The sequence below is a fragment of the Nannobrachium achirus genome (genome assembly GCF_963921795.1).
Source record: "Nannobrachium achirus genome assembly, chromosome: 18".
In the NCBI taxonomy this organism is placed as follows: domain Eukaryota; kingdom Metazoa; phylum Chordata; class Actinopteri; order Myctophiformes; family Myctophidae; genus Nannobrachium; species Nannobrachium achirus.
In genome coordinates this window covers 23,449,764-23,475,678 of record NC_137825.1, presented here as the reverse complement: position 1 = coordinate 23,475,678, position 25,915 = coordinate 23,449,764, and the positions used below count along the sequence as shown (strand labels likewise).

Sequence of the window (25,915 nt, the reverse complement as noted above, 5' to 3'; positions counted from 1 at the left end):
AGAAAACAATGTTTCACTTTAAGTTAATCTTCTGGCAACCCCCCCTGGGGGACTCGACCCACAGGTTGAGAACCACTGAGTCACACAACTACAAGGATTGGAAACCTTTCACTCTGGCACTGTTACCGCATGCCTGTTTTATACTTACACAAATCAGGCTTTATGGTTTATACTTAGTACAAATCATAAGAAATGTATTTATTGTAATCTTTTTGTGGTTCAACAGATAACAAATGTTGTAGCCTACAGTGACAATTAAAATGTAAATAACGGCTCATTACTTCAATAAGGTACTGCATCAGTTGTTATGTAAGCAGTGGTAGCAGAGTAGGAGAATACTTTTAATCATAATAAATTAGAGTGCACCAAAAAAATGACTTCTGGGGGGCAAAAGGCAGCTTTACTGACTACAATACCAAACGTGTGAAGTGATGTTCTTGTCACTTTCAGATTGGTGTATCACCTTGTCACGGCTCATTTGAGCCTCATGAAACTGTATCCGTGGAGACAGTTAGACCTAGGTTTGTCTCATAACACATTGCCAATTGAGCAACGCTAAAATCGACACTGTCTATTCTTATTTTGTCCAACAAGCGTATTGTATATTTGTACAAAGCTGTGATTGTGACTCCCATTACCCCTGACACATTCAGATCAGCCTTCAAAGGCTATCTGATACACACACATACCAATCCGTCCAGGAGGGGCTGTGGTACACCGCCACAAGTTCGACACAAAGACAACAAACAACCAACTCGCTGTGATATGCCAACATCCAGTCAAACTCAAACAGGCCAGATGCCTATAGCAGTGGTTCTCAACCTTTTCAGGACAGGCCACGACCCACAAAATAATCATATTTTAACTGGGGACCCCCACCCTACGAGCACTAAGAGTTGAGGCATCACATGCTCACAACGCCTCGCGTTGCGAGGTGTTGTGAGCATGTAGATCGGCTATTTTCACAATTTCTTCCTCTAATATGTGACAATTTTCCCATTGTTTAATTTGTCATTTTAGAGGTATTAAAAAGTCCTTAAGTTGTCACTTTAGAAATGGCAGATACCATCTATACACTTAAACCTTATGTTGGTTTGTTTACTGTTGAGTGAGAAAACTGTTGCACATTAAATTAATCATATGAGGACCCCCCAAAATAATTTGGGGACGCCCCTGGGGGCCCCGACCCACAGGTTGAGAACCACTGGCCTATAGTGCACATCCAACATAACACTGTAAGAGCTTATCCTTTCCACAAGACAACAGCTACAGAAAATATGCCATTGCAGGCAACCTATAGATGTACCGTACATACTACGATTGAGCCGCTTAACCCATCGTCTTAAAATAGGGGGATTAGTATCAGGATTATAGAATGTGTGTTGTATGGAATGCACATGAATACATATGTAAGTTTATGTACATTAGTGCAGCAATTAACACGGTGAGTAAAACCTACAAGGATGTATTTCGTCTCTGTCGGGTGGAAACCTCATTTACCCAGAACTGTTTTTTAATGTAAAAGTAGCAGATCGATGAGCTCAAAACACGTCGCTTCGAGCTGAGTTTCGAGCTGGCGGATGAGCTACTGATCAAGCAGTAGTAGGGTGTTCATTTACAACAACAAAAAAAGTTAAAATATGGAGATAAGAGCTCCTGCCCGACAGCAACAATATTTATTTATTATTTATTTATTTATTTATTTGTCAGGGACAAAGCACATTAATCAACATGTCCGTTTTCACATCAATGTAAATGAGCCAGAGTTATGCCTCATTCACACTACAGATATATAGTTGAACGTTTTGCTTGGTAATTCAATGTAATCTCAATGGAAACCAGCTTTAAAGGCTGGGCGTGTCGGCTGTCCTTGGAATCCAGCCTTTAAAGCTGGTTTCCATTGAGATTACATTGAATTACCAAGCAAAACGTTCAACTATATATCTGTAGTGTGAATGAGGCATTAGCCATGAGCTAATTTTCATCTGTTGTCCCTGGGCAGGCTGTACAAAAGTGAAGGTATGGCTATCCATACAAGACATACAATACATACAATACAGTACAGTACAAAACAGTACAGTAAAACATTAAGGGGACATAATTATAGCAAGTTGAGTGACTCCAGTGACAGATGGAGCAGATAGTTAGCATGAATCTAGGTTTGACTTGCTTTAAGCCACCTCTTACGGTTGAAGTCGATAATAGTAAAATAGTAGTAAATAGTAATAGTAAATAGTAATAGTAAATAGTAAATAAAAATAGTAAATTGTAAACGGGACTAATACAAGCCAATTATGAGCCAACTCCAGTGACAGATGGAGCAGATCATTTCTCATGATTACAAATTTGATTTGATTTAAGCCACCTCTTAAGGTTAAATTTGAAGGTCAGAGGACTGTCTTACTTCAGTCGGGAGACTGTTCCATAGATTGGAGACAACAGAGAGAACTGTGTCGTCAATGTCCGGCTGAAACCTCGTATCTGCAAATTTCAAATTTGCTTTTTTTGTAATTTCTTTTTTTTTAATTACAGCCCTACTTTATCATACAAAAGTGTATCACAAAAGTAGTGAAAATAGCCGATCTACAAGCACACAACACCTCATGGCTCAAGGCGTTATGTGCTTATATATCGGCTATTTTCACTATTTTAAATCGTTTTTAAAATAATAACAAAACAAGGAAGGTTTTGGACATGCAAGGTTTCCACCCGACAGCGACGATAGGTACATTAGTGCAAGTAACACAGAGAGATGGAGAGATGTGTGTACAGGTTGAATACAGCTTGTTTTGTTTAGATTTCTTTGTCCTTGTTCAGTGCTCTTACAGCCTCAGGAAAAAAAGACTCTGAGCCTTGAGCCCCGAGGCTTTGAGACAACTCAGGCACTTGCCATTCCACATTGTCACAAACTGTCCATTACTCTGGTGTTGTTTGTCCTTCATAATACAGTCCATCGCTATAACAGCCTGATGTCAACACACCGTAGCAAACCCTGAAGCAAAACTCAAACACAAATTGCTGCCGTGCTGCGATGACAACTGAATTTCCCTCAGGATCAATACAGTTCTCTCTCTCTCATTCCGTCCGTCCGTCTGTCTGTCTAGCTATCTATCTATGGGTAATTACTTACTGTATTTTGTAGATTAAATGATTAAATCCATGATTTTATCCCATTGTACAGATATGTTCTGCTTCATCTCTCTCTTAGCTATGGGGTCCTTGGCCTGAAAACATTGAAGAACCCTGCAGTACAGTCCAGAAGTGTAACTGCTGTTTTCGGGAGGGGACACCCATTTGGGAATATTAATTGTTTTTACAGTGTAGGTATAGATGTAGACACAAATGAAGTCAGTCAAAGTTGGGGTGAACTGAAAATTAAAGTGTCCTTGCGGGTATCTCAATAACTCGATGATCCTTCGAGGCCCTTATTTGCCTCTAATCCTGTATGAACCGTCCACACAGGGGACACGGACCCTGTGGAAGGAAAATAGACAGAGATACAGTGTTATTGGAGAAAGAAAAATAGCAAGGAATTGAGTCAAGTCCTCAGTGAGTGTCGGTGTTAAAGCTCTTTTCACCCCTATGATTTGATTTTAATTATGTCAGGGATCATAGCCTTGCCCCAGGGATGGCAGGGATACGACTGGGGAGCGGAGGTCAACACCATGCCGCAACCCAATATCAGCCTTAATTAAGTGGGCGTTAAAGCGCTAATGACTTTCCCTTCTCCTCCTAGATTAGCGGTCAGGGTCGCAGATGACGCCCGGTGGACGATTTCCAAACGCGACACGTCAGTGTGATTGATGATGGATGTAGAGTGTCACACTCGCGCCCCACGATTAGACGTGAACGTGTGCTCTTGTTCTCGAAACGCACAATGAGCGTCAGGAAGATTCTTTTAAGATTTGTTTTGGGGCTTTGTATGCCTTTATTGGATAGGACAGTAGACTGACAGGAAATGGGGGGGAGAGATGGGGAGTGACATGCGGCAAAGGTCGTCCGGATCGTGAATCGAACCGGCGACACCGTCAGGCATCCATGCCTATGTGGTAATGTCTAAGTGGTATGCGCCTGGATCAGTAGGCCAGCGGGCCGCCCCCGAGCTTTGCTTTGATCAAAGTTCTGTGTTGTTGTTGTTGTTGCTGTTGTGGCGGTGTTTCAACAACACGTGAGAAGAAGCTCATCTCTCACGAGGAAGCATCTCTTCCCTTTTCAGGCGCCGCTCTTTTAATGTGTGAGTGTGAAATTGAAAGCAGTGCCCGTTGGCACCAGACCCGACGACGCTGGTATCTCTAACAGCTGCTTGGCAGCTCCCAACGGGGCGACGGCCAGGCTCTGCTTCCCACCCAGTGGAAGGAAGCATCTCTGCAGGGGGTTATAGGGGAAGGGCAGTGGTGTAAAGTAACACTTTACTATGAGGATTTCCACTTCTTGTTACTTACGATACATCAACTCCACAACATCTGAGCGGCAAATGTTGTACTTTCGACTGTACTGTGTACTACATTTATATAAACAGCTTGAGTTACTAGTTACTTTGCAGATTTAGATGATACATTGCGACCGTCAGGTCGCAGTTACTATCAAAACTTCCTCCGTCTGTCTGTCTGTCTGTCTGTCTGTCTGTCCGTCTGTCCGTCACACCATCATGTCACACTTTTCCCCCCTGCTCCTATCTCCGCCACCGTTGCCCCGATCCATGCCAAACTTTGCACACACAAACTTTGGCTGGTAAACCACAACCTATGCCCCTGATTTCTCACTGCCCCTCTTTTAGCGCCACCATGAGGTTGCTTTTTGCAGACTCTTATCTCCAGCACCGTTGCCCCTATCCATGCCAAACTTTGCACACACACTCCTTGGCTGGCAAACCACAACCTCCGCCCCTGATTTCTCACATGCACCTCTTCTAGCGCCACCATGAGGTTGCTTTTTGCAGACAACATTATGCGACTTGGCCGTCGCTTATCTCCCGATTAAGGAGTCTTGCTGGTAATCAATCAAATTATTAGTTAAGGGCAACCACAAATATGGAGAAGGCTGACATCGTAGAATTCTGACATCATAGACCACATGAGACTGACACAGTATGTCCATATATGGGCTTTCCGAGATATGGGCTGATGACATCTGATATTGATGACATCAGGGATCTCCATATATGGGCATTAAAGGGACAAGGACTGACACAGAGATCTCCATATATGGCCATTAATGGATTAGTGAATTCATCTTCCCCATTGACTTGAAGAGGAAAAATCTAATGGTAAGGCGAAATTCATTTGCAAAATTCGCATCACGGCAACCACACAAGTAGGCCATGTATGGCCTACTTGTGGGCCAGCAGAGCACGCCATGAGGTGCACTCACCACTGGCATCACCACTGGCGATGCCAGTGACATCAACACTGGCATCACCAGGAATGCTGGTCCCTCATTAGCTGTTAATGATGGGTTAGGGCTGAAATGCCGGTCCCTGATTGGGCTACGGGCTTAAACAAAGAAGGACAAAATCAAAGTACTTCTTCCATCTCTGGGACAGGGACAGGGAGTCCTGGATTTGGACTTGTGTAAATGAACAGCAAGATTGTGAGGGTTTGTTTGACTCTGAGAGGGTAAAATGGACCCTCAGGATTTTACTGTGTCAAATGGACTTTGCTACTCACGGGTGAATTCAAGAGTCAGAGTTTTATATCTATTCATCATCATCGCTTAATAGACCCTTCATGTTTTGATTTGTCTGCCTTTCATCTAACCACCATTTGATACTTGTTCTGATGCTTTTGGATTGATCTGAGGTCCCCCCTCATATGAAGCGGCTGGCGGCGAACGCTGTGATTTATTAGCAGCGCTGCAGGAGTATATATCTTAATGGCTTTTGGCATTACGGATGCAAAGGGGAGGCATAACCGGTCGTAATCACTTTATGGATGGCATAAAGAAGCCTCTCGGGGGAGCGCTGGGGTTTAGCAGAGAAACATTTGCATTAAAGGACCAACCGTCAAACGTGAGGTCGTGGAAGGAACGACATTTTAAATAACTGGTCAGAGCGTCCAAGGTTCTGCTGCTTGGCTGCTGTCCTGTCGGGAGATGTTTGAGGAGGCTTCTCTCCAGCCTTTGCGAGGAGAGGAGGAAGAGAATGGACACCAGATGTAGGGCTGCGTCTCAGGTTCTTATCATACTCCAGGGTTCCCCAATAGGCGGCCCGTGGGCCATTTGCGGCCCGCTGGGGGCTACTGTTTGGCCCACACCAGCCCCAGTAATAATGGTGGTATAAGAGCAGCAACAACACTAGTATATCGTCGTTGTCGGGTTGGAAATCTCGTATCTCCAAATTTGTACGTTCTTTTCGCAAATCATACAAGGCCGTCGCACAAAAGTAGTGAAAACAGCAGATCTACAAGCACACAACCCCTCACGGTGCGAGGCGTTGTGCTTGTAGATCGGCTGTTTTCACTAGTTTAAATATTTTTTAAAATGATAAATGCAAAACAAATGGTTTTGGACATACAACCCGACAACGACGATATCTGAACTGTCGCAGTCGCTGGAGTAGCGGGAACGCCGCCGTCACCCCCTGCAATGTTGTGGCCCTCGGCTTGGTACCCTAGACATAATTCGGCCCTTGGGGAAAACCAATTGGGGAACCCTGTCATACTCTGTCCTATAGCTCCTCTAATATCACTCCTACAAGGGTTACGTAAATATGGAAAGGAAATCTATATGGACAGATCATGTTGCGAAAGTTGAGAGCTTGTCGATTTGATTTGAGCACTCGAACTGAAATACAAACTTGTAACCAGTAATCCACACACGCACACTTAATCCGAGTTTGAAGTAGCATAAAAATGTGACGTCACGGAAAAGACATTCACACGTGTAGATCGACAGTTTCACAACAATAATGGTTTGCTGCTCTTTGTGACTTCATATGCAAATTTACATGTGAAGACATAGCGTTTATGCTGGAGCAGATAAATTCGGTTTTCCCCCTCTGTCCAATCGGGTGAGTCGAAGGCAGATACAGGGAGGGTCCTGGAAGTGAGTGACAGGTGCGTCACAGGCTTTGGGACAGAATGCACTCTTCGCGCACAAAAAGAGTTTATCTGCAGTGCTGGCAACCATCCTTTGGTGTGACCGTGCCCTTAGAAATAAAAGTCTGGAATTCAAAATATAATTGAGTGAAAGTATGAAGGTGTTGGCATCAAAATGTACTTAAAGAAGCCGACCAAAAGTAAAAATACGAAATGTTTGAAAATAGCAGATCTACAAGCTCGTAGATCGGCTATGTTCAAATAGCCTAGGTATAAAATAGGCCTTGAGTGGTTAACTCATACCTCGCGATCCCCGTAGAGACCGTAGATTTCCCGCTGTACCGCGCTGCCATGCCCGTAGAGCCCGTAAAGTTTAATTAGCTTTAATCATTATGAAAGGATTAAAAGTATTAGCGCAGATTTTCGCTGATTCTGGCTCTTTAGGCCCGCCCCCCTAACTGTATCCGGTCATTTCCGGTCTGGACCGGATCCAGCTTTCCGTATCCAGTCTGAGCCTGGGCCATAGTCCCGCCTCCATTGGTTTACTGTGTAACAGAGGAGAAAGCTACTCGGCGATGGAACACTCGTTTTTCAATCGGATTTTTGCGTTTGGAAACTTTGATCCAGTCTCTACACGCCTGGATTATGATCCCCGCACATATCGTGCGTTTTGTGCGCGAACGTGTCCACGTGTTACCATAGCGCACAGTTGGCTTTTTTCAATGCTTTTTCATGTAAACACTGGCTGATAAGCAGAGATACAGCGTGGCAACGGATATGTCTTTTTCAATGGGGTTTTTTGTATTCGAAAGCTTGTCACCGAGTCTACACGTCTACTAGATGAGTCGCGCACAGATTGTGCACGATGCGTGCGCGTGCCCACGCTAAAAGGTAAGGACAATTTGGCAGCTGCTTACTACAGCTATGTTTAAAATGGCAGAGAAAAAGTTAATGTAGGTTTATAATATTTTAATGTATACCTGCAAAGTAACTAGTTACTAAAGTTTTCAAATAAATGTTGTGGAGTAAAAGTAGCCTACAATATTTTGGATCTACAAATACTTAAGTAAATGTACTTAGTTACTCTACTGTACGCCAGGGGTCTTCAACAGGGGGTCCGCCGGGACCCCTAGAGGGTCCTCAGAGTTACTACAGGGGGGCCGCCTAATCTTTGTGTGATAGGATAATTATTTCAAAATTAACAACTTGAACCCTCTCATCCCAATTCTGAGGAAAACGTTATCCAAAGATAGCAGATCTTGTAGATCGGCTATTTTAGGCAAATAGGTTCGGTTTAGAGGTAAAAAAAAGTACAATGTGAAAGGTCAAGTTTAGTAAGTAACAATGATTTAAGTGGTCAAAAATCTGAAGGGGGAAGAAAACACATTAACACAAATCTAACCGACTGATGACAGTGCTGTCAAACAAGTTTATAAATCTATCTATGAAATCAATGAAAATCTGTACCACATATTTATCCCATTCAGAACGGGTACACATAGTGTATCATTATTTTATGCTTTAACTATTGAAAAACAGCAGATATACAAGCTCACAGCACGGCACCGAGTGCCGCGATGCGAGTTTGTAGATCTGCTATTTTTGAAAAATCGTGAACATTAGAATTTTGACCCGATTCTATAAGTGTCTTTTGAATCCTTCTAAGATTTTTGGAAAAACCTATGTTTCTATGTCAGCAATCTGGCCAGCCATCGTCAAAGAAAAGGTCCTTTTCACTTTTCAGATTCAGATTCAGATTTCTTTATTAACCATTGTGTAATACACATAGGAATTTGCTTTGGCATACTACATTTTTGCATTCAAATCATTTTTTTCACATATAACAAAAAAACAAAAAACAGACAAACACCAAACAACAGACAAACACCAAACAACACCGACAGAACACAACACGTAGTCACCACAGCAGCCATGGGCGGCGCTATCGACTGTCCACTTAACTGGACCTCAGTTAGTCTGTTCTTGAGAGACTACTATGTCAGTGGTTCTCAAAACATTTCATGTGAAGGACCCCCAAAATGATATGTATTTGGCCACAGACCCCCATCTCAAAATATCTAGTTCCAGGGACCACCCAGAAGCAAAATTTTAGTTACAAACGTTCGCTTTGAAAATACATATTCAAAGATTTGCACACATTTTCACGACTTTTTCAAAAATAGCAGATCTACAAGCTCGCAGCCGCGCTGTGAGCTTGTATATCTGCTATTTTTCACTGGTTAAAGCATTGAATAATTCTAGGCCTAAATGGGTTATACAATATGTAGAGGGGGTCCCTGCTTCATGTCTCTCTCAGCTAAGGGGTCCTTGGCCTGAAAACGAAGACCCCTGCTGTACGCCACTGGAACAGAGCAGAACAGGGAGGAGAGACGCAGCCCAGATGTAGAGTGGAGTAGGTAGGGTTTATCATGACCTCATCAGTGATGATTAGAACCACATGACATCTCTCCTCATCTCATGTCCGATGGGCAGCGCTGCCATGGCGACCAAGGGATGCAGACACAACAAGCCTATACATAGCCCTGATTGGTTGACTTTGACTGCCCCCTGCTGGTGTGTCTCAGGTTTTTAGGGCAGGGGTTTCGGGGTCTGCTGGGTGACCGACCGACCCAGCTTAACCACTTTAACACTATTTGGAAAAGCGAGGAAGTTTTAATGTTTTTGAAGCGGTGAAAGCCGCTTCCAAGGAGTGGCTTTGTCTGTCCCGTACATGTTTTTTTGAGGATTCCCATAGATTCCCAAGGAGTGGCTTTGTCTGTCCCGTACATGTCCCGTGCATGCAGAATTGAGGATTGGTCAAGCTTCACATGACAATTTGGCCCTCCAGACAAAATCATTCATTCATTCAGAATTCATAAAAATATAGAACTAAAGCAAGTATAGATCTAGAACACAGAATGTATAGATCTAGAACACAGATTTCATAGCTTTAGAACACATAGAATAAAAATTCACCACTTCACTTCGAACCGAGGTATGATTTTTTTGGAAACATTCATCCTGTATGGCGGTCCCTGGCACAAAACCCTTTCTGACAGGGGGTCCGCGGCCCCAAGAAAAAAGGTAAAATGTATTAAAATGTTTGAAACATTTTAAGAACACAAATCTTGTATGTATGGGTGTCCCTGGCACAAAGTCATTTCGGATGGGGAGGTCTGACTCCCAGGCCAAATACATATTCACACATTTAGGCTTAGAAATATTGAATGCTTTAACCAGTGAAAAATAGCAGATATACAAGCTCACAGCACGGCACCGAGTGCCGCGCAGCGAGCTTGTAGATCTGCTATTTTTGAAAAAGTCGTGAAAATGTGTGCAAATCTTTGAATATATGTATTTTCAACGCGAACGTTTGTAACTCAAATTTTGCTTCTGGGTGGTCCCTGGAACTAGATATTTTGAGATGGGGGTCCGTGGCCAAATACATATCATTTTGGGGGGTCCTTCACATGAAAAGGTTTGAAAACCACTGACATAGTAGTCTCTCAAGAACAGACTAACTGAGCTCCAGTTAAGCGAAAAGGACCTTTTCTTTGACGATGGCTAGCCAGATTGCTGACATAGAAACACAGGTTTTTTAAAGAATCGGGTCAAAATAAAAATTCTCACGATTTTTCAAAAAAGCAGATCTACAAGCTCGCAGCGCGGCACTCGGTGCCGCGCTGTGAGCTTGTATATCTGCTATTTTTCAATAGTTAAAGCATAAAATAATGATACACAATAATGTGTGCCCGTTCTGAATGGGTTCATTTGGGGTTCCTTGACATGGAAACGATTACAGTTTGAGAGCGGAGTTTCAGTGCGTGTCTGGTCTTTCCCACCAGGAGCTGGAGAAACCCCTGCCTCCTCAGAAGCCCCTACCTGCCGACCCGCTGGGACGGAGCTCTCGTCTGGTACGAAGTCCCTCCGCGGCGCAGGGTGCCTCCGGGGACCACCGGGGACCCTCCGTGGTCCAAGGGCCCTCTACGGTCAGTGGCCACGCCATGGTCCCCGGTGTGCCCAGACCCGCTCGTCCTCTGCCGCACCCCAACAACAGGTGAGTCTCGCAGCCATCATCATTGCCCTTTAGGGCAGTGTTTCTCTGCCTTTTTCAGGCCGTGGCCCCCTAAAATAATTAAGAGTTGAGGCATTACATTTTGTATAACACGGTTCTATTGTGAAAATAGCAGATCTACATGCTCACAACGCCTCGCAACGCGAGGCGTTGTGAGCATGTAGATCTATCCATCTATTTTCACAATTTCTGCCTCTAATATTTGACAGTTTGGCCAATGTTTAATTTGTCATTTTAGAGGTATTAAAAAGTCACCATAGAAATGTGCAGATACCCCCTATATACACTTAAACGTTATGTTGGTTTGTTTACTGTTGAGTGAAAAAACAATGTTGCACATTAAGTTAATCATCTGGGGACCCCTCAAAATAATTTGGGGACCCCCCCCTGACCCACATGTCGAGAACCACTGTTTTAGAGCAGTGTTTCTCTGCCTTTTCAGGCCGTGACCCCCTAAAATAATTGTATTTGAACTGGGACAAGCACTTGGAATGTAGGAGTTGAGGCATTACATTTTGGTCCTTGTAGATCTGCTATTTTTGTCAAAGATGTTTGGTGTTGAGGGAAACAAGAGCTAACTTAAGTACAGAGCCAAAGATCACGTTTAGTATTAAAGGAGTAGTTTACCCCCCAAATGACTTTTTTTCTATTGATTACTCACACCATGGAGACTTGATTCCAGTAATTTTTGTTTGTATTTGACGCATTCCTAAGACAAAAATGTGATTATAGTAAATTTACCCTGACGGTTTCCCCATCCAGTGCCATGCATTCGGGTCCCCATCCGGAATCAATGGGGGTAAATTTACTACAATCCATGGCGTGAGTATAATCAATAGAAAAAAAGTCATTTAAGTGGTTAAATGTCTGATAATTACACATTAACGTGAATTAATAGAGAAGCTACCAAGAACAAAAGCTTGAATTTGTACAACATTGACGATAGTGCTGTAAAACAAGTCTATTAAGCTATCTATGAAATCTAAGAAAAGGTTTAATCTGCAACACAAATGTTGTCTATAAAGTTAAAAACCCAATAAACATTGAGTCATAAAAAGATCTACAACACAGTTTTATACTAGTCTATATATATGTAGTGGGGGTCCCTGCTTCATCTCCCTCTCAGCTAAGGGGTCCTTGGCCTGAATAATGTCCAAGACCCGTGGAATAGGGCATTCCTTTACAGAGAAAATAAACATAAAGAATGAAACATGGGAGATAGAATGTGTCTGCCCGACAGTGATGATACATTGTGTATTTTACAGACAAAGAGATCATTGTCATTGCTGTAAGACCTACAATCTTCTCTTGTCTCTCCTCCAGACCGGGTGCCAAGCAACCCCCGACACTACCAAAGCCTCGTATAATCGCCAACATCAAATACAGCAGCTGAGAGCTGCCTGGAAGGGACATGTATTGCGATAAGACATTACAATTTTGCACTATGAAAACTCCTGAAAAAACCTTAACAAGATGGTGGCTTCTGGTGAGTTTTTTTGGAAAAGAAAAGAAAAGAGGAGAGCTGATGTCTCCCCTCGGTGCTCTGTCTCTGAATGGTGCTATGAGTCTGAGCTCAGGTACATGTAAAGTATTTATGTTCTGTATTTATTACCACACAGTGCACTGTGCCAGACACTTTTACATCATCATGGTAGCGTCTTGGGGATGTTTTTTTTTTTTTTTTTTTTTACTTTTGATGTTTGCCTTCGTTCTGCAGTTTGTTTCTGCAAGAGAAAAAGACAACAACAATGAAGGTTTCCTGTTGAAATCTGTGAAATTGTGATCAGTGAAAGTAACTGGAATGATAATGAAGGGAAAAACTGACGTTGTTTTAGTATGGCTTGATATGGTAACAGGAGAATTACATACCGAAGCGTCACAGATAAATGATGATAATGTTGTGATAATCTCATTGTGCAATGACTAAGAGGATTGCCGTTTCAGGGAGGCACAGGCCTTTCGCTTCCCAGCGCCATCGCTCAACTCCCCTGTTTGGCTTTCGGAAGACCACTTACAGTTGATTTAAGGCCCGGTGGAGTTGATGGATGATGACAGCTTTTGTAAAGGGGCCGTGCTCCCTGGATCGACACAGAGCCAGTTTGGCAAGCCTTGAAAAGACCAGAGGAGGAAAGGCCTGCCTCGGTAATAACAAAAAGGTCCTGCAATATGATTGTGAACAATATTACTCAGCTAACTTTTATGTAATTACACAGTACAATCCGGAGTGTCAATTTATCCAATAAGTCCTATTTTGTACTTCTACCTACCGCGGTGACGCACGGAAATAACCGAACTATACCGTCTCACAGAGGGTTGCATCGCGACACTTTCTGAAATGACATGCCCAAATTACGAACCCCATGTTGAAAGTGTCTCTGAGAGTACAATTTTTGCTTTCTCAGAGTTATATTGAATTCAAGAGACCTGTAGGATTCAATCCATTTGTACTGCCAACATTAAATTGACACTTTGGATTATACTGCGTACCAGGGAGATGGTTGCAGATTTGTCCACACGACCATGACTCACCTACTGTCAGCAGGGGACAGCGTAACAGTGTGAGAGTAAAAGAGTGCGAAGGGTGTGAACCGAACAAGAGTCCTAAATGAGTTGAGATCAAGCAAGCATTCATTCCTTGGAGACTGTGCTACTCTGAGATATTGCTAAATGCTGAAATGCTAAATATCTGCTAAAGGTCATGTGGGATTTGGATATCTCCCTTTTTTGGCTAGAAGTGCTGACTGAGGGGGCCCTTTGTGGGATAGTGGGATTGAGTCATAGCATCTCTAACCAAACCCTTACAGGCAGCCGGTGGCCAAAGCCAAGACATCCGGACAGAGACTGACTTGAGGGTCAAAATGTGGATATACTGCATTGAACCAACAAGGTTAGCTCTTATTTGAGTATGGGATGATTCACGTGCCGAGGGAGCAATTCCAAATCAGTCAATGCCCATGAAATAAAGTGTAGTTAGTGCACATTCAGTGCAGGCCGGGACAGACATGACTCGCCTAGTCATGTCTCGCCACATACAGTTTACGTTTTTACTTTGCCAAGTATCTTATCTCTCCAAATGAGTCTTTCAAACCTTTCTACTTGTTGGATTCAAAATATTACATAGATCTACATGTGGTGAAGATTTTATTTACTCTCATCATTTTACTTTTCTTTTTCAGTATTATCGTTTACTCGGTCGGAGACTACAGTACATGTATGTACATTCATTCACGCAGAACCTTTCCTTTAAGCACAGATATTGTTCACTAATACCTAGGCTGAGAGCAGACACGGTTTTTGATGAATATCTAGTATCTCTATGAGTTACGGAACAGAAATTCAGTGTTGAGTGATTGTTACTTTTGATCCTTTTTATTTTTATTTTATTTTTTACAATGCACTAGTTTTTACATCATTGTGTTTACTCTGCTATTGCAATGCCAGGTGTTCATGTATCTAGAACAATAGCTACACACCAGTATTAATGTCCAGTTCCATAATGGTCCTCGTCAGCTGCGTTGTCAGCTGTGCCGGTGAACACATTTTCATGTAAAGTACATTTTTGTATGATAATTTGATACATCAAATGTAAAGAAAACCATGTGGTTTTCTTTGTCATGTCTGTACATGGCATTTTTGAACTCTTGGGGCAGTATTAGTAAAATTGTTTATTAAACACTGAGAGATGTGTCTAATTGACTCCTGTCTAATTGACTCCTGCACATATAGTTTTTCCACCAGATATATGCATCAACTTATTGAATACATTTTCTCCATTGACTTGAATGGGAAAAGGCAAAAATTAAACATGAATTTGATTGGCTATCAGCATGTCTATCAGGTCCTCGACGGTGCGCACCAGCAGCTGGATGTCGTCTTGGTCGCCCATGCGGTGCTCGCCGTGCCGCCGCAGGATCACGTCCACGTCGTCGCTGAGGATGCGCTCGGCCACCTGCAGTGACACGTGCCAGGGCACGTCACGGTCCCGCAGGCCGTGGATGAGCCTGACGGGGCAGTGCACGGGGATGGGGCCCTGCAGCACGCAGTGGCTCTCGGCCTCGCGCAGGAACTCCATGCTGAAGCGACCCACCACCGCGGGGCCTTTGGCCCCTTCCTCCTGGTGCCCGTTGGTGGCCAGAGTCCACTCGCCCTTCTCCTCGCACTGGCGCCGCGTCTCCAGCGGCAGGGCGTTGAACGCCATGACGGGGTGGTCGGCCGCCATGCCCACGCCCACCAGCGAAGCCGTCCTCTTGGGCCGCGCCACCGCGGCCAGCAGCGCCAGCCAGCCGCCCATGCTGGAGCCCACCAGGATCTGCGGCTCGTCGGGCTCCGTCAGCTCATCCATCGCGAACAGGACGTCCTTCTTCAGGGCGCCGAGCGTTGGTGCCGGGGCGCCCTCGGAGGCGCCGTGGCCCGTGTAGTCGAAGCGGAGGTAGGAGTGTCCTGCTGAGCGGCAGAACTCCTCCAGGGCCTCGGCCTTCCGCCCGTTCATGTTGGAGGTGTAGGCCGGCAGGAAGAGCACCCCGGGGCTCTTCCCCTTCAGCTTCCTGTAGGCCAGTGGTGGGAGCTCCGGTCTGGAGGCAAACTGAACGCTGCTGCTTTTATGTCTGATCACAACTCCTCCTCCTCTAGACAAAGGATTTGAACACAACACAGAGGAGGAGGTGGAGCCACGGACTACAGTGTTGTAAAGCCCTCTGCAGAAGGTGTTGGAGAACACGAGAGCAGCCATCTCTGCTCCCAATGAGGAAATGCCACTATTCCGGAGGGTTTATAAATGAGCTATGACGACTAAATAAACTTAAAGTGCAATTCTTGGAAATTCCAAGTGCGGTTGCCTATTTATAGGCTATACGTGATGTCACGTGATGTCACGCCATACAGTATGTGATGGCTATACCTGCTGTCAAGCTTGCAAAACTCCTCCTTTGAACTCAGTGGACTTTTTGGTTTGGGGTGAGTCTATAAGGTTACTCTATATAATAATGTTGGGAGAGAACTATAGTGTGTTGCCTATAGGCAACCACACTAATAAATTACACCCTTACTTGACTTGGGATAGTTTGGGGGATCTCCATATATATACACTTTATACAGGCATTAGGCAAGTGTTTTCACCTATCGGCTTGAGAGTTTTGGGGATCTCCATATATGGTCAAGTGTTTCAACCTATCGGCTTGAGAGTTTTGGGGATCTCCATGTATGGGAAAGTGTTTCAACCTATCGGCTTGAGCTTTTGGGGATCTCCAGATATGGACAAAACAGGAACACATACGCACGCTGTCACACCAAGGAAGCTCTTTCTGAAGGAATGGACGCTCTGGACGCTCGGGGATGCGCCATGATGCTCATCATAGGTGGCAAACCTCGCACTGGAAGTTCAATGAAATATAGATAAATGTGTTGGTGTCACACAGTAATAGTGACCTATTGATAAATGTTAGAAAAAGTAAAATATAATGCAATTAAGTGCTGCTATGATAGACTGAATGACCAGGGATCAGATTACTGCAAAGCATGTGGGGGAACAAAGTTGAAAGGAGAGCACACACACAAACGCATCAAACAAACCTCCGTTGAATCAAAGTGCACCGTGGCTTGTGCGAATGTGATCATGGATTTAGGCTACTTGTTCATCGAGCTGAGAAACACAATTGTCTCTTATTGTTGGCTGCTACAGTGGCAAGTCCATAAAATAATGGGTGCCATCTGGGTGCATCTTTTTTTTTTAAGTCGCCTCAACTCAAATATCTGAACCAATTTCAGGAGTCCATTAAGGTTTGGCAGGGTCCATCATTTTGAACCCGTGAAGAGCTCTATGTATTTTTGTACCATGAGAAATGTCGTAGCTTGTCCGTCCTTCCTTCCGTCAGTACAGGAAGTGATGTCACCTCATCAAAGATCAAAGCCTGGATATCCATACTGTGTGTGTCAGTCAGTCAGTCAGTCAGTAAGTACACATTTTTACAGTCTATGGGTTGGTTCCTTTGTCACTGTGACATCACAGGTGACATCACCTATGTAAAAGTCCCTTTTATGCCCATATAATTCCAAGTGCGGTTGCCTATTTATAGGCTATACGTGATGTCATGTGATGTCACGCCATACAGTATGTGATGGCTATACCTGCTGTCAAGCTTGCAAAACTCCTCCTTTGAACTCAGTGGACTTTTTTGTTTGGGGTGAGTCTATAAGGTTACTCTAGTCAGTCAGTCAGTCAGTCAGTAAGTACACATTTTTACAGTCTATGGGTTGGTTCCTTTGTCACTGGTGTCACATATATGAAGATCCCTGATGTCATTGATATATATCACTGGCCGCAGATGGCAAAGGCATGGCCCATATCTGTGTGGCTGGTTCAGATAGGGATCTCCATGTATGGGCACAAAATATATTGTATGTGTATGGATACATATTATATTATTAATAAAGGATAAAATAAAAAAGTCCATATATGGTCATTCCCAGAAACAAAATCCCCTTATGCCCATATATGGAGATCCCCGGGCATCAAACCCAGGCCCTAACTTGCCAAGGCCCTGCTTGGCTTTATTATATAACATACGTTTTATGCCCATATATGGAGATCCCTGTCCCAATGTCATCAATAGGACATATCTGGGAATGCCCATATTTGGTAATGCCCATATATGGGCATGTTTTGATAACATTGTTGACTATCATGCAGGGGTCTCCATATATGGGTAACTGGTCCGATATACATCACTGGCCAGTTGCATGTCGCCCTGAGGCATCCTACTAGTATTTTCATTATTTATTCTGGCCTCGTTAGTGACCTATAGATAAATGTCCCATCCTTACTTGTCGGTGTCACACAGGTAACAGTGACGTCCTACTGTATAGATAACTGTCCTACCTTTACTTGTCGTGTCACACAGGAAACCGTAACCAATAGATAAACGCATCCTTACTTGTCGGTGTCACACAAGTTAACTGTGACCTATAGATAAATGCATCCTTACTTGTCTGTGTCACACAACTGTGACCTATAGATAAACGCATCCTTACTGGCCATGACACCAGCAGACGTCCGTCGTGGTATCCCAGCTGAACCATACAGGAGTCCACCGTGGTGATGGTCTGGAAGGGGAACATGTTGAAGACTGAAAATAGCCCTCATGCACTGCCAGCTATTTTTCATTAACATTTCAATATTTTTCTACCAAACGCCGGACATGCACACTTTTTCTCTGCTTCCGCAAAGAAGAAAAAAATAAGAAATTAGAATAGTTATCGTTGATTGAACACTCGACTGTTTAGCGTGACACAATAGCGAGACACAGAAGCGGAGAAATGGAAGTTTCTGTAAAAAAGAGAAACAGGAAGTGGATAGTGGATGGAGCGGTGGTTTTTCTATGACAGGGGTCTTCAGCGTTTTCAGGCCAAGGACCCCTAGTTAAGCGAGAGATGAAGCAGGGACCCGCACAACCTTCTTAGAGATTCCACATAGTTTAATCGTTTGACAGCACAATCATCCATCAGTGTATTTTGGATTCATGTCAATTTGTGTTTTCAGATATTTAACCACTTGAACCGTCAATGCTTAATAAACTTGACCTTTCACTCTGTACTTAGTCTGCTCTTTTTCCCCTCTACACCAAACCCCTTTGCCGATCTTGTGAGCTTGTAGATCGGCTATTTTCGGATAAAGTTCTCAGAATACGAACACTAGGGTTCAAGTGGTTAATAAATGGAAAAGAAAAAAGTTTCTATCACTCAGAGATTTGGAGGACCCCCTAGGGGTCCGGGACCCCTGTTCACTGACATTTCACATCCTCCCATTTTTGCTGTGATTACATGTTTTAGTGGCCAGCCCCATCTGGTGGCTAACCAGTGAAAAATGCAAAACCCCTCAATGGGAGTAAAAAAGGGGAAGTAAGAGTAAGTGATTTTTGAACGGCAATAATAACTGCTACGTTTGACTTTGTGTGTATGTCCTAGGCATGTCACGGTGCAACCATGTGCCATATTGTCGTAGAAAACCTGGAGACTTGAAACAGGAACGCCCCATTTCATACTTAATCGTATGGTATAGTGTTGCGCAAAAGTAGTTACAAGCTCACAATGTGACACGTTGTGAGCCTGTACATGTCAATTTTAAATGCATTTACATTTGGGTTATTTTGTTCCCTCAATTTCAAGCATTTCAATTGGAGAATTCAACCAGTAGTGTTCTATGACTACCAGACTCAAGGTCTAAATGTTTAATGGAAGCATACGGAGAGTGTAGACTCCATCCACTGCAGAAGTATTAGTTACAGTATATTCACTATCAATGACCACAACACCAAATGATTTTGAATTTTTAAACAAGATTTATTAACGAAAATGAATAGCAAACGATTAATGAAAATGAACAAAACGATTAACAATGTTTTTTTTATTTTACTTTAATTAATCAATTTAAAGTTTGACCCATCTATAATCATCTAACCGTTCTAGCTCAGTGGACATGGAGAGACTAATATGTCTCCATGTCTCCAATTCACAGTAAATCTTCCCTTCAGTGTTAACGTCTCTCTAGTAGTGGTTCGCTTCTTTAAACACATCACATGGGTTAAAAACCCTTCTTACAAAGCTTCATTCAAGTGTGAATAGCTTTGATGTGTCTTTTGAGTCCATCGAGACGTTTGAACCATTTTGTACACTGGTCACAAAAGTAATAATTTTCTGAATGAATCCTCTTGTGATTTATGAGGTCTACGTTTGTGCTGAACCATTTATCACACTGTTCACAGTGGTAGGGTTTCTCGTCTGTATGGATCCTCTGGTGGTGACGGTTGAGAACATCTCTACGGCGAAACTTTTTCCCACACTGCAGACATTGGTAGGATTTCTCTCCTGTATGAATTCTCTGGTGCCGTTTAAGATTTGTTTTTCGGCTGAACTTCTTCCCACAATGGTCACAGTTGTAGGGCTGCTCTCCTGTATGAATTCTCTGGTGATGTTTGAGACTCTTTTTATGGCTGAACCTTCTCCCACACTGGTCACAGTTGTAGGGCTGCTCTCCCGTATGAATTCTCTGGTGCCGTTTGAGATTCTGTTTTAGGCTGTACCTTGTCCCACACTCGTCACAGTTGTAGGGATTCTCTCGTGTATGAATTCTCTGGTGCCGTTTAAGATTTGTTTTTAGGCTGAACCTTCTCCCACACTGGTCACAGTTGTAGGGCTGCTCTCCTGTATGAATTCTTTGGTGACGTTCAAGTCTACTTCTCCTGCTGAACGTTTTCCCACACTGGTCACAAACGTGTTTCTTGACTGGTTGTTGGGGAGGAACGAAATCTGGGATGGAGAATGAGAGGAGATAAAGAAACCACAAAATGATTAGAGATAACATACAGTATATTTCTCCACTGTGTGCTATCAGTGAAGGCAGAAAAGCCCCAAAAATATCTAAAAAAAAAAGGCATCACTTTTAGATACAGTAGGCCTCAAGTCTGCTGAATGCACCATTTAACCAGTTAAGGGATATTTAGTTTAAGGAAAATGTTATTTTATCATGTATTTTATCGTCTATTCTATTCTTTTGGGAGCACCCCGGACAGTTTAAGTTGCTTGATCCAGTATTTAGATATGGATGAATTTCATTTTATCACACACCAAAAGTTACTAACCAATTGTAACTTCAAACTCCATTTTAACCATGATAGATTCATCGAAAACACCCGTCCTTGATTTTGGTGACTCAGATTGTCCTCGGATCCATGAGGGAGCCGTGTTTTTTCTCTTGTTAATAATTCATCGGTTCAATATTTAAATCAGACACTTTCACTTATACTTGAATTAGTCTATAGTCCCGGACCCCCTGTTGAAGACCCCTGGTTTACTGTTTATAGTATGATGTATTTGGACTGTAGGCCTACTGGTGACAGTAGGCCTACTAGATTTTATAGTATTGTCTGTTGACAATTTGTTGTTCTGTTGTCCAACTGCTATTTACAGATACAACTGCTACATGACCTGTAGCCTACTGTATGCTCCACTCAGTTACTTTAATATGAAACTCTCTGATAAAAAGTATTGGTTGACAACCAGGGGTCCTTGAGAGGGCTCCAGGGGTCCCCAGACAAATGTTGATAGTTAGGAGTAACTCTGAGAGTGTACAAATGAGACCAAATGGACCCCAACAGGTCTATTTGGTTGCATTTGGAGAGAGGGCGAGATCATTTAGCGACCTACAACCTGGTCGCGACGTGGTCGGTAGTTTTCAGCGACCGGGTCGCAAAATCGAGCGACCGGGTCGCTAAATCACCGACCGCGGCGCTAAAGCGAGCGACCGGGTCGCTAAATCGAGCGACCGGGTCGCTAAATCACCGACCGCGGCGCTAAAGCGAGCGACCGGGTCGCTAAATCGACCGACTGGGGTGCAAAATCTTCCGACCGGGTCGCTAATTCCTCCGACCGGGACGCTAATTCCATCGACCGGGACGCTAATTCCACCGACTGGGACGCTAATCCAGCGACCGGGTAGGTAAATCCACCGACCGGTGGTCGCTTCCACCGACCACCGGGCTACTAACCCTAACCCTAACCCTAACCCTAAACCTAACCTCAGTAACCTTACCTCAGTTAGGCTAACCTGCCACGCAACCTCCCGACCGGGTCGCTAAATCACCGACCGCGTCGCTAAATCACCGACCGCGCCGCTAAAGCGAGCGACCGGGTCGCTAAATCGACCGACTGGGGCGCAAAATCTTCCGACCGGGTCACTAGATGTACCAACCGGGTCGCTAAATCTACCAACCTAAAACTGCAGGCAGGTCGGTAGATTTAGCGACCGGGTCGGTCGATTTAGCGGCGCGGTCGGTGATTTAGCGGCGCGGTCGCTCGATTTAGCGACCCGGTTGCTTGATTTAGCGACCCGGTCGCTGAAAACTACCGACCACGTCGCGACCCGGTTGTAGGTCGCTAAATGATCTCGCTCCTACTGTGCATTTGTTCACTCTCAAGAGTTAAATACAATAGATTGGTGTCTGAGACATGAAAATGTTATCAAATGGGGGTCAGTGGTCTAATGCATATCAAACTGGGGGGTCCTTGAAATAAAAATGGATGAGAATCACTGCTATGTAAGAAACAATCAGTACCTCTTCTGTGCAACTTAATCTGTGGTTTAAGCATGGATTCCAGCAACCTCTGTCCGTGGTAGATCTGTAGACCCTCCTCTGACGTTGAAGAGCTTTTGGAGACCATCTCCTTCTCTCTTGTTTTGAAAAGCCTAACTAGCTCACTTTCAGTCCATTTGGACAATCCACAGTTGAGGCATGGTTTTACCAGTTGGGAACTGAATCTACTTAACATTTTGTGAAGCAGGAAGGTAATGATGACTTTGACAAATTATTTGTAAACTGATTCTACCTTGAGTTGACCAACAACACCGACCGAGACCCACGTGCACTCTGCACTGCACTCACTGATGGAAGGCTGCGTGGCTAGCAGCAGGCACGCGCATGCGCAGATGGCCTTTGATCTGGTTAATGAGAGCCACAAAGACACACCTGGCTGCAGTGGTGGAAAAAGTACTAAATGTCTTGACTTGCCTACTACAATCAATGTAGGCCTACAGTGCTGTGAGTAAAAGTATCAGTGGGCCTACCACAATGTTATTGGCCTACAGTGCTGTCTTAGTGTTCATCAAAATTTACTTGAGTAAAAGTACAAAAGTATAGGAATCAAAATCTACTTTAAGTATCAAAGGTAAAAGTACTCATTATGCACAATATGTCCTTTCACAAGGTATCATTAGATGTAAGAAAAGTATTAAAATCTTTTGAAAATAGCAGATTTAGAAACTCACAGCGCGTTGTTGCAACACATTGTCAGCTTGTAATGTAGATTGTATGCTTTGTAATAATAATCATAATCTACAAAGTTACTAGTTACTTTGCAGATATTATATTATAAAACAAACATCAACCACTGTTGAGTGTGTTTTGAGCTTGCAGATCTGCTATTTTCAAACATTGTAGGTCTACTGCTTTTACTTTTGGTGCTTTAAGTATATTTTGATGCCAATACTTTTGTACTTTTGCTCAAGACACATTTTGAACAAAGCGTTTTTATAATAGGCCTATGGTATTGCCACTTTTAATTAAGTAAAACCATAGAGTAAAACATGTGGGTACCTTTTCCACCACTGGTAGTCTAATAGTGCTCCCAGTCCCTGCACCTAGACTGCCATCCTGTGGAACAAAATGACACTGCAGCTAATATGACAAGTGAACTCAACTCAAGAGCAAGACCTGTCTGTAATAATTCAGTTTCTCCATAGGCCTACTACTCCTTTATCAACTATTATAGCATCATGTAAGCTTTTAATATTGGAGCAGTGTGCTCCATTACATGAATAATATATACAACTGGACATTCCTTTTCTTATGTCCTTACTGGAACACTCTAAATAATACAAATATCAATTATAATTTCTAAGCATACATAATAACAGTATAAGGTTGGCTAGGAATATCACTTCAAACTACATTTTGAATGGAGAATTGTCTACATTCAAAAAGGAGATATACCGGTATGTTCCAAAATTCAATAGTAGCTTATAGGCCGACTAAACAGTTGTTTTTTCATCAGTCGATTTTGACACTATGCATGTGGACTGAAAAAATGCATTACAATGATACAAAAAGTCATGTAGTGGAAAATACAAGAATTTGGGACGTGTGTTTGAGGGGGTAGGCACAACAGGATGTAAGCAACAGGTTGTGTTGACTTAATTTAATTAATCGAGTGTTTCATGAAGCCTAGGCTTGAATGTCTCTAAATAGAAATGTCTGAAAATTCCTTTAAGATTAACAATGTGGGATTCATCCAGGGCTACTTAGTGCTTAGGCTATAGTTAATTAAATTCAGATGGCTCCTTGTCCATTTCTTCGGAGCTACAACAAAGCTGACAGTGAACGTCATGACATCATTCACCATGCATGTCATCCTTACTTGGTGTCACACAGGTAACAGTGACATATAAATGTCCCATCCTTACTTGTCGGTGTCAAACAGGTAGATGACACCAGCAGACGTCCGTCGTGGTAGACCAGCTGAACCAAGCAGGAGTCCACCCTTGTGATGGTCTGGAAGGGGAACATGTTGAAGACCGAAAACAGCCCTCACTGCCAGCTACTGTATTTTTCATTACCTTTTAAATCATTTTCTACCAAACCCCAGACAAGCACACGCTTTCTCTGCTTCCGCGAAGAAGAAAAAAAGACAAGACTCCTCCATAGTTATCGTTGATTGAAAACTCCACTGTTGTAAACTGGAATGCCTCATTTCATACTTTAAAGTATGATAGTGTTGCGTGAAAGTAGTTACAAGCTCACAATGTGACACGTTGTGAGCCTGTACATGTCCCATTTGAAATGCATTTACATTTGACATTTTGGTTATTTTGTTCATAGGAGAATTCAACCAGTAGTGTTCCATGACTACGAGACTCAAGGTCTAAATGTGTTTAATGGAAGCATACAGAGATTGTAGACTCCATCCACTGCAGATGTACTACATATTCACCATCAATGACCACAACACTAAATGATTTTAACATTTTAAACAAGATTTATTAACCAAAATGAAAAGCAAACGATTAATGAAAATGAACAAAACAATTAACACAATGCTTTTATTTTATTTTAATGAATCAATTTAAAGTTTGACCCATCTATAATCATCTAACCGTTCTAGCTCAGTGGACAGGGAGAGACTAACATGTCTCCAATTCACAGTAAATTTTCCCTCCAGTGTTAACGTCTCTCTAGTGGTTTGCTTCTTTAAACACATCATATGTGTTAAAAACCCTTCTTACAAAGCTTCATTCAAGCATGAATAGCTTTGATGTGACTCTTGAGTCCTTCAAGACGTTTGAACCATTTGGAACACTTGTCACAAAAGTAATAATTTTCTGAATGCATCCTCTCGTGTTTTATGAGGCCTACGTCAGTGCTGAACCATTTATCACACTGGTCACAGTGGTATGGTTTCTCGTCTGTATGGATCCTCTGGTGACGGTTGAAAACACCTCTATGGCGAAACTTTTTCCCACACTGCAGACATTGGTACGGCTTCTCTCCTGTATGAATTCTCTGGTGCCGTTTAAGATTTGTTTTTCGGCTGAACTTCTTCCCACAATGGTCACAGTTGTAGGGCTGCTCTCCTGTATGAATTCTCTGGTGATATTTGAGACTCTTTTTATGGCTGAACCTTCTCCCACACTGGTCACAGTTGTAGGGCTGCTCTCCTGTATGAATTCTCTGGTGCCGTTTAAGATTTGTTTTTAGGCTGAACCTTCTCCCACACTGGTCACAGTTGTAGGGCTGCTCTCCTGTGTGAATTCTCTGGTGACGTTCGAGATCACTTCTCCAGCTGAACATTTTCCCACACTGGTCACAAACATGTTTCTTGACTGGTTGTTGGGGAGGAACGAAATCTGGGATGGAGAATGAGGGGAGATAAAGAAACCACAAAATGATTAGAGATAACATATACTGTATATCTCCACTGTGTGCTATCAGTGAAGGCAGAAAAGCCCCAAAAATATCTAAAAAAGGCATCTCTCACTATTTGATACAGTGGGCCTCAAGTCTGCTGAATGCACCATTTAACCAGTTAAGGGATATTTAGTTTAAGAAAAATGTTTGGTCATTTTATCATCTATTCTATTCAGGCTTTTGGGAGCACCCCGGACAGTTTAAGTTGCTTGATCCAGTATTTAGATATTTGATTAATTTCATTTTATCAGACACACCACCTTCCTATACAAAGTTACAAACCAATTGTAACTTCA

At 43.1% G+C, this 25,915-nt stretch overlaps 2 protein-coding genes across 2 annotated transcripts in view; one reads left to right on the top strand and one right to left on the bottom strand.

Annotated features, from left to right (window-relative positions):
* adam12a (ADAM metallopeptidase domain 12a) overlaps positions 1–12,502 on the top strand; it is a gene marked incomplete at both ends in the record, with an annotated part of 173,209 nt that extends 160,707 nt beyond the window's left edge. Inside the window, 2 exons of the mRNA XM_080747303.1 lie at positions 10,880–11,091; positions 12,433–12,502. Coding sequence (XP_080603429.1) covers positions 10,880–11,091; positions 12,433–12,502 — 282 coding nt within the window. The remainder of the gene's footprint in view (positions 1–10,879; positions 11,092–12,432) is intronic.
* A 2,406-nt stretch (positions 12,503–14,908) lies between these two features.
* Positions 14,909–15,838, bottom strand: LOC308302983 (palmitoyl-protein thioesterase ABHD10, mitochondrial-like; the record flags this gene model as incomplete). Its single annotated transcript, XM_080747302.1, has 1 exon — positions 14,909–15,838. The coding sequence occupies one exon, from the start codon at positions 15,836–15,838 to the stop codon at positions 14,909–14,911; it is 930 nt and encodes a 309-aa protein (XP_080603428.1).
* Between the last annotated feature and the right edge of the window lie 10,077 nt (positions 15,839–25,915).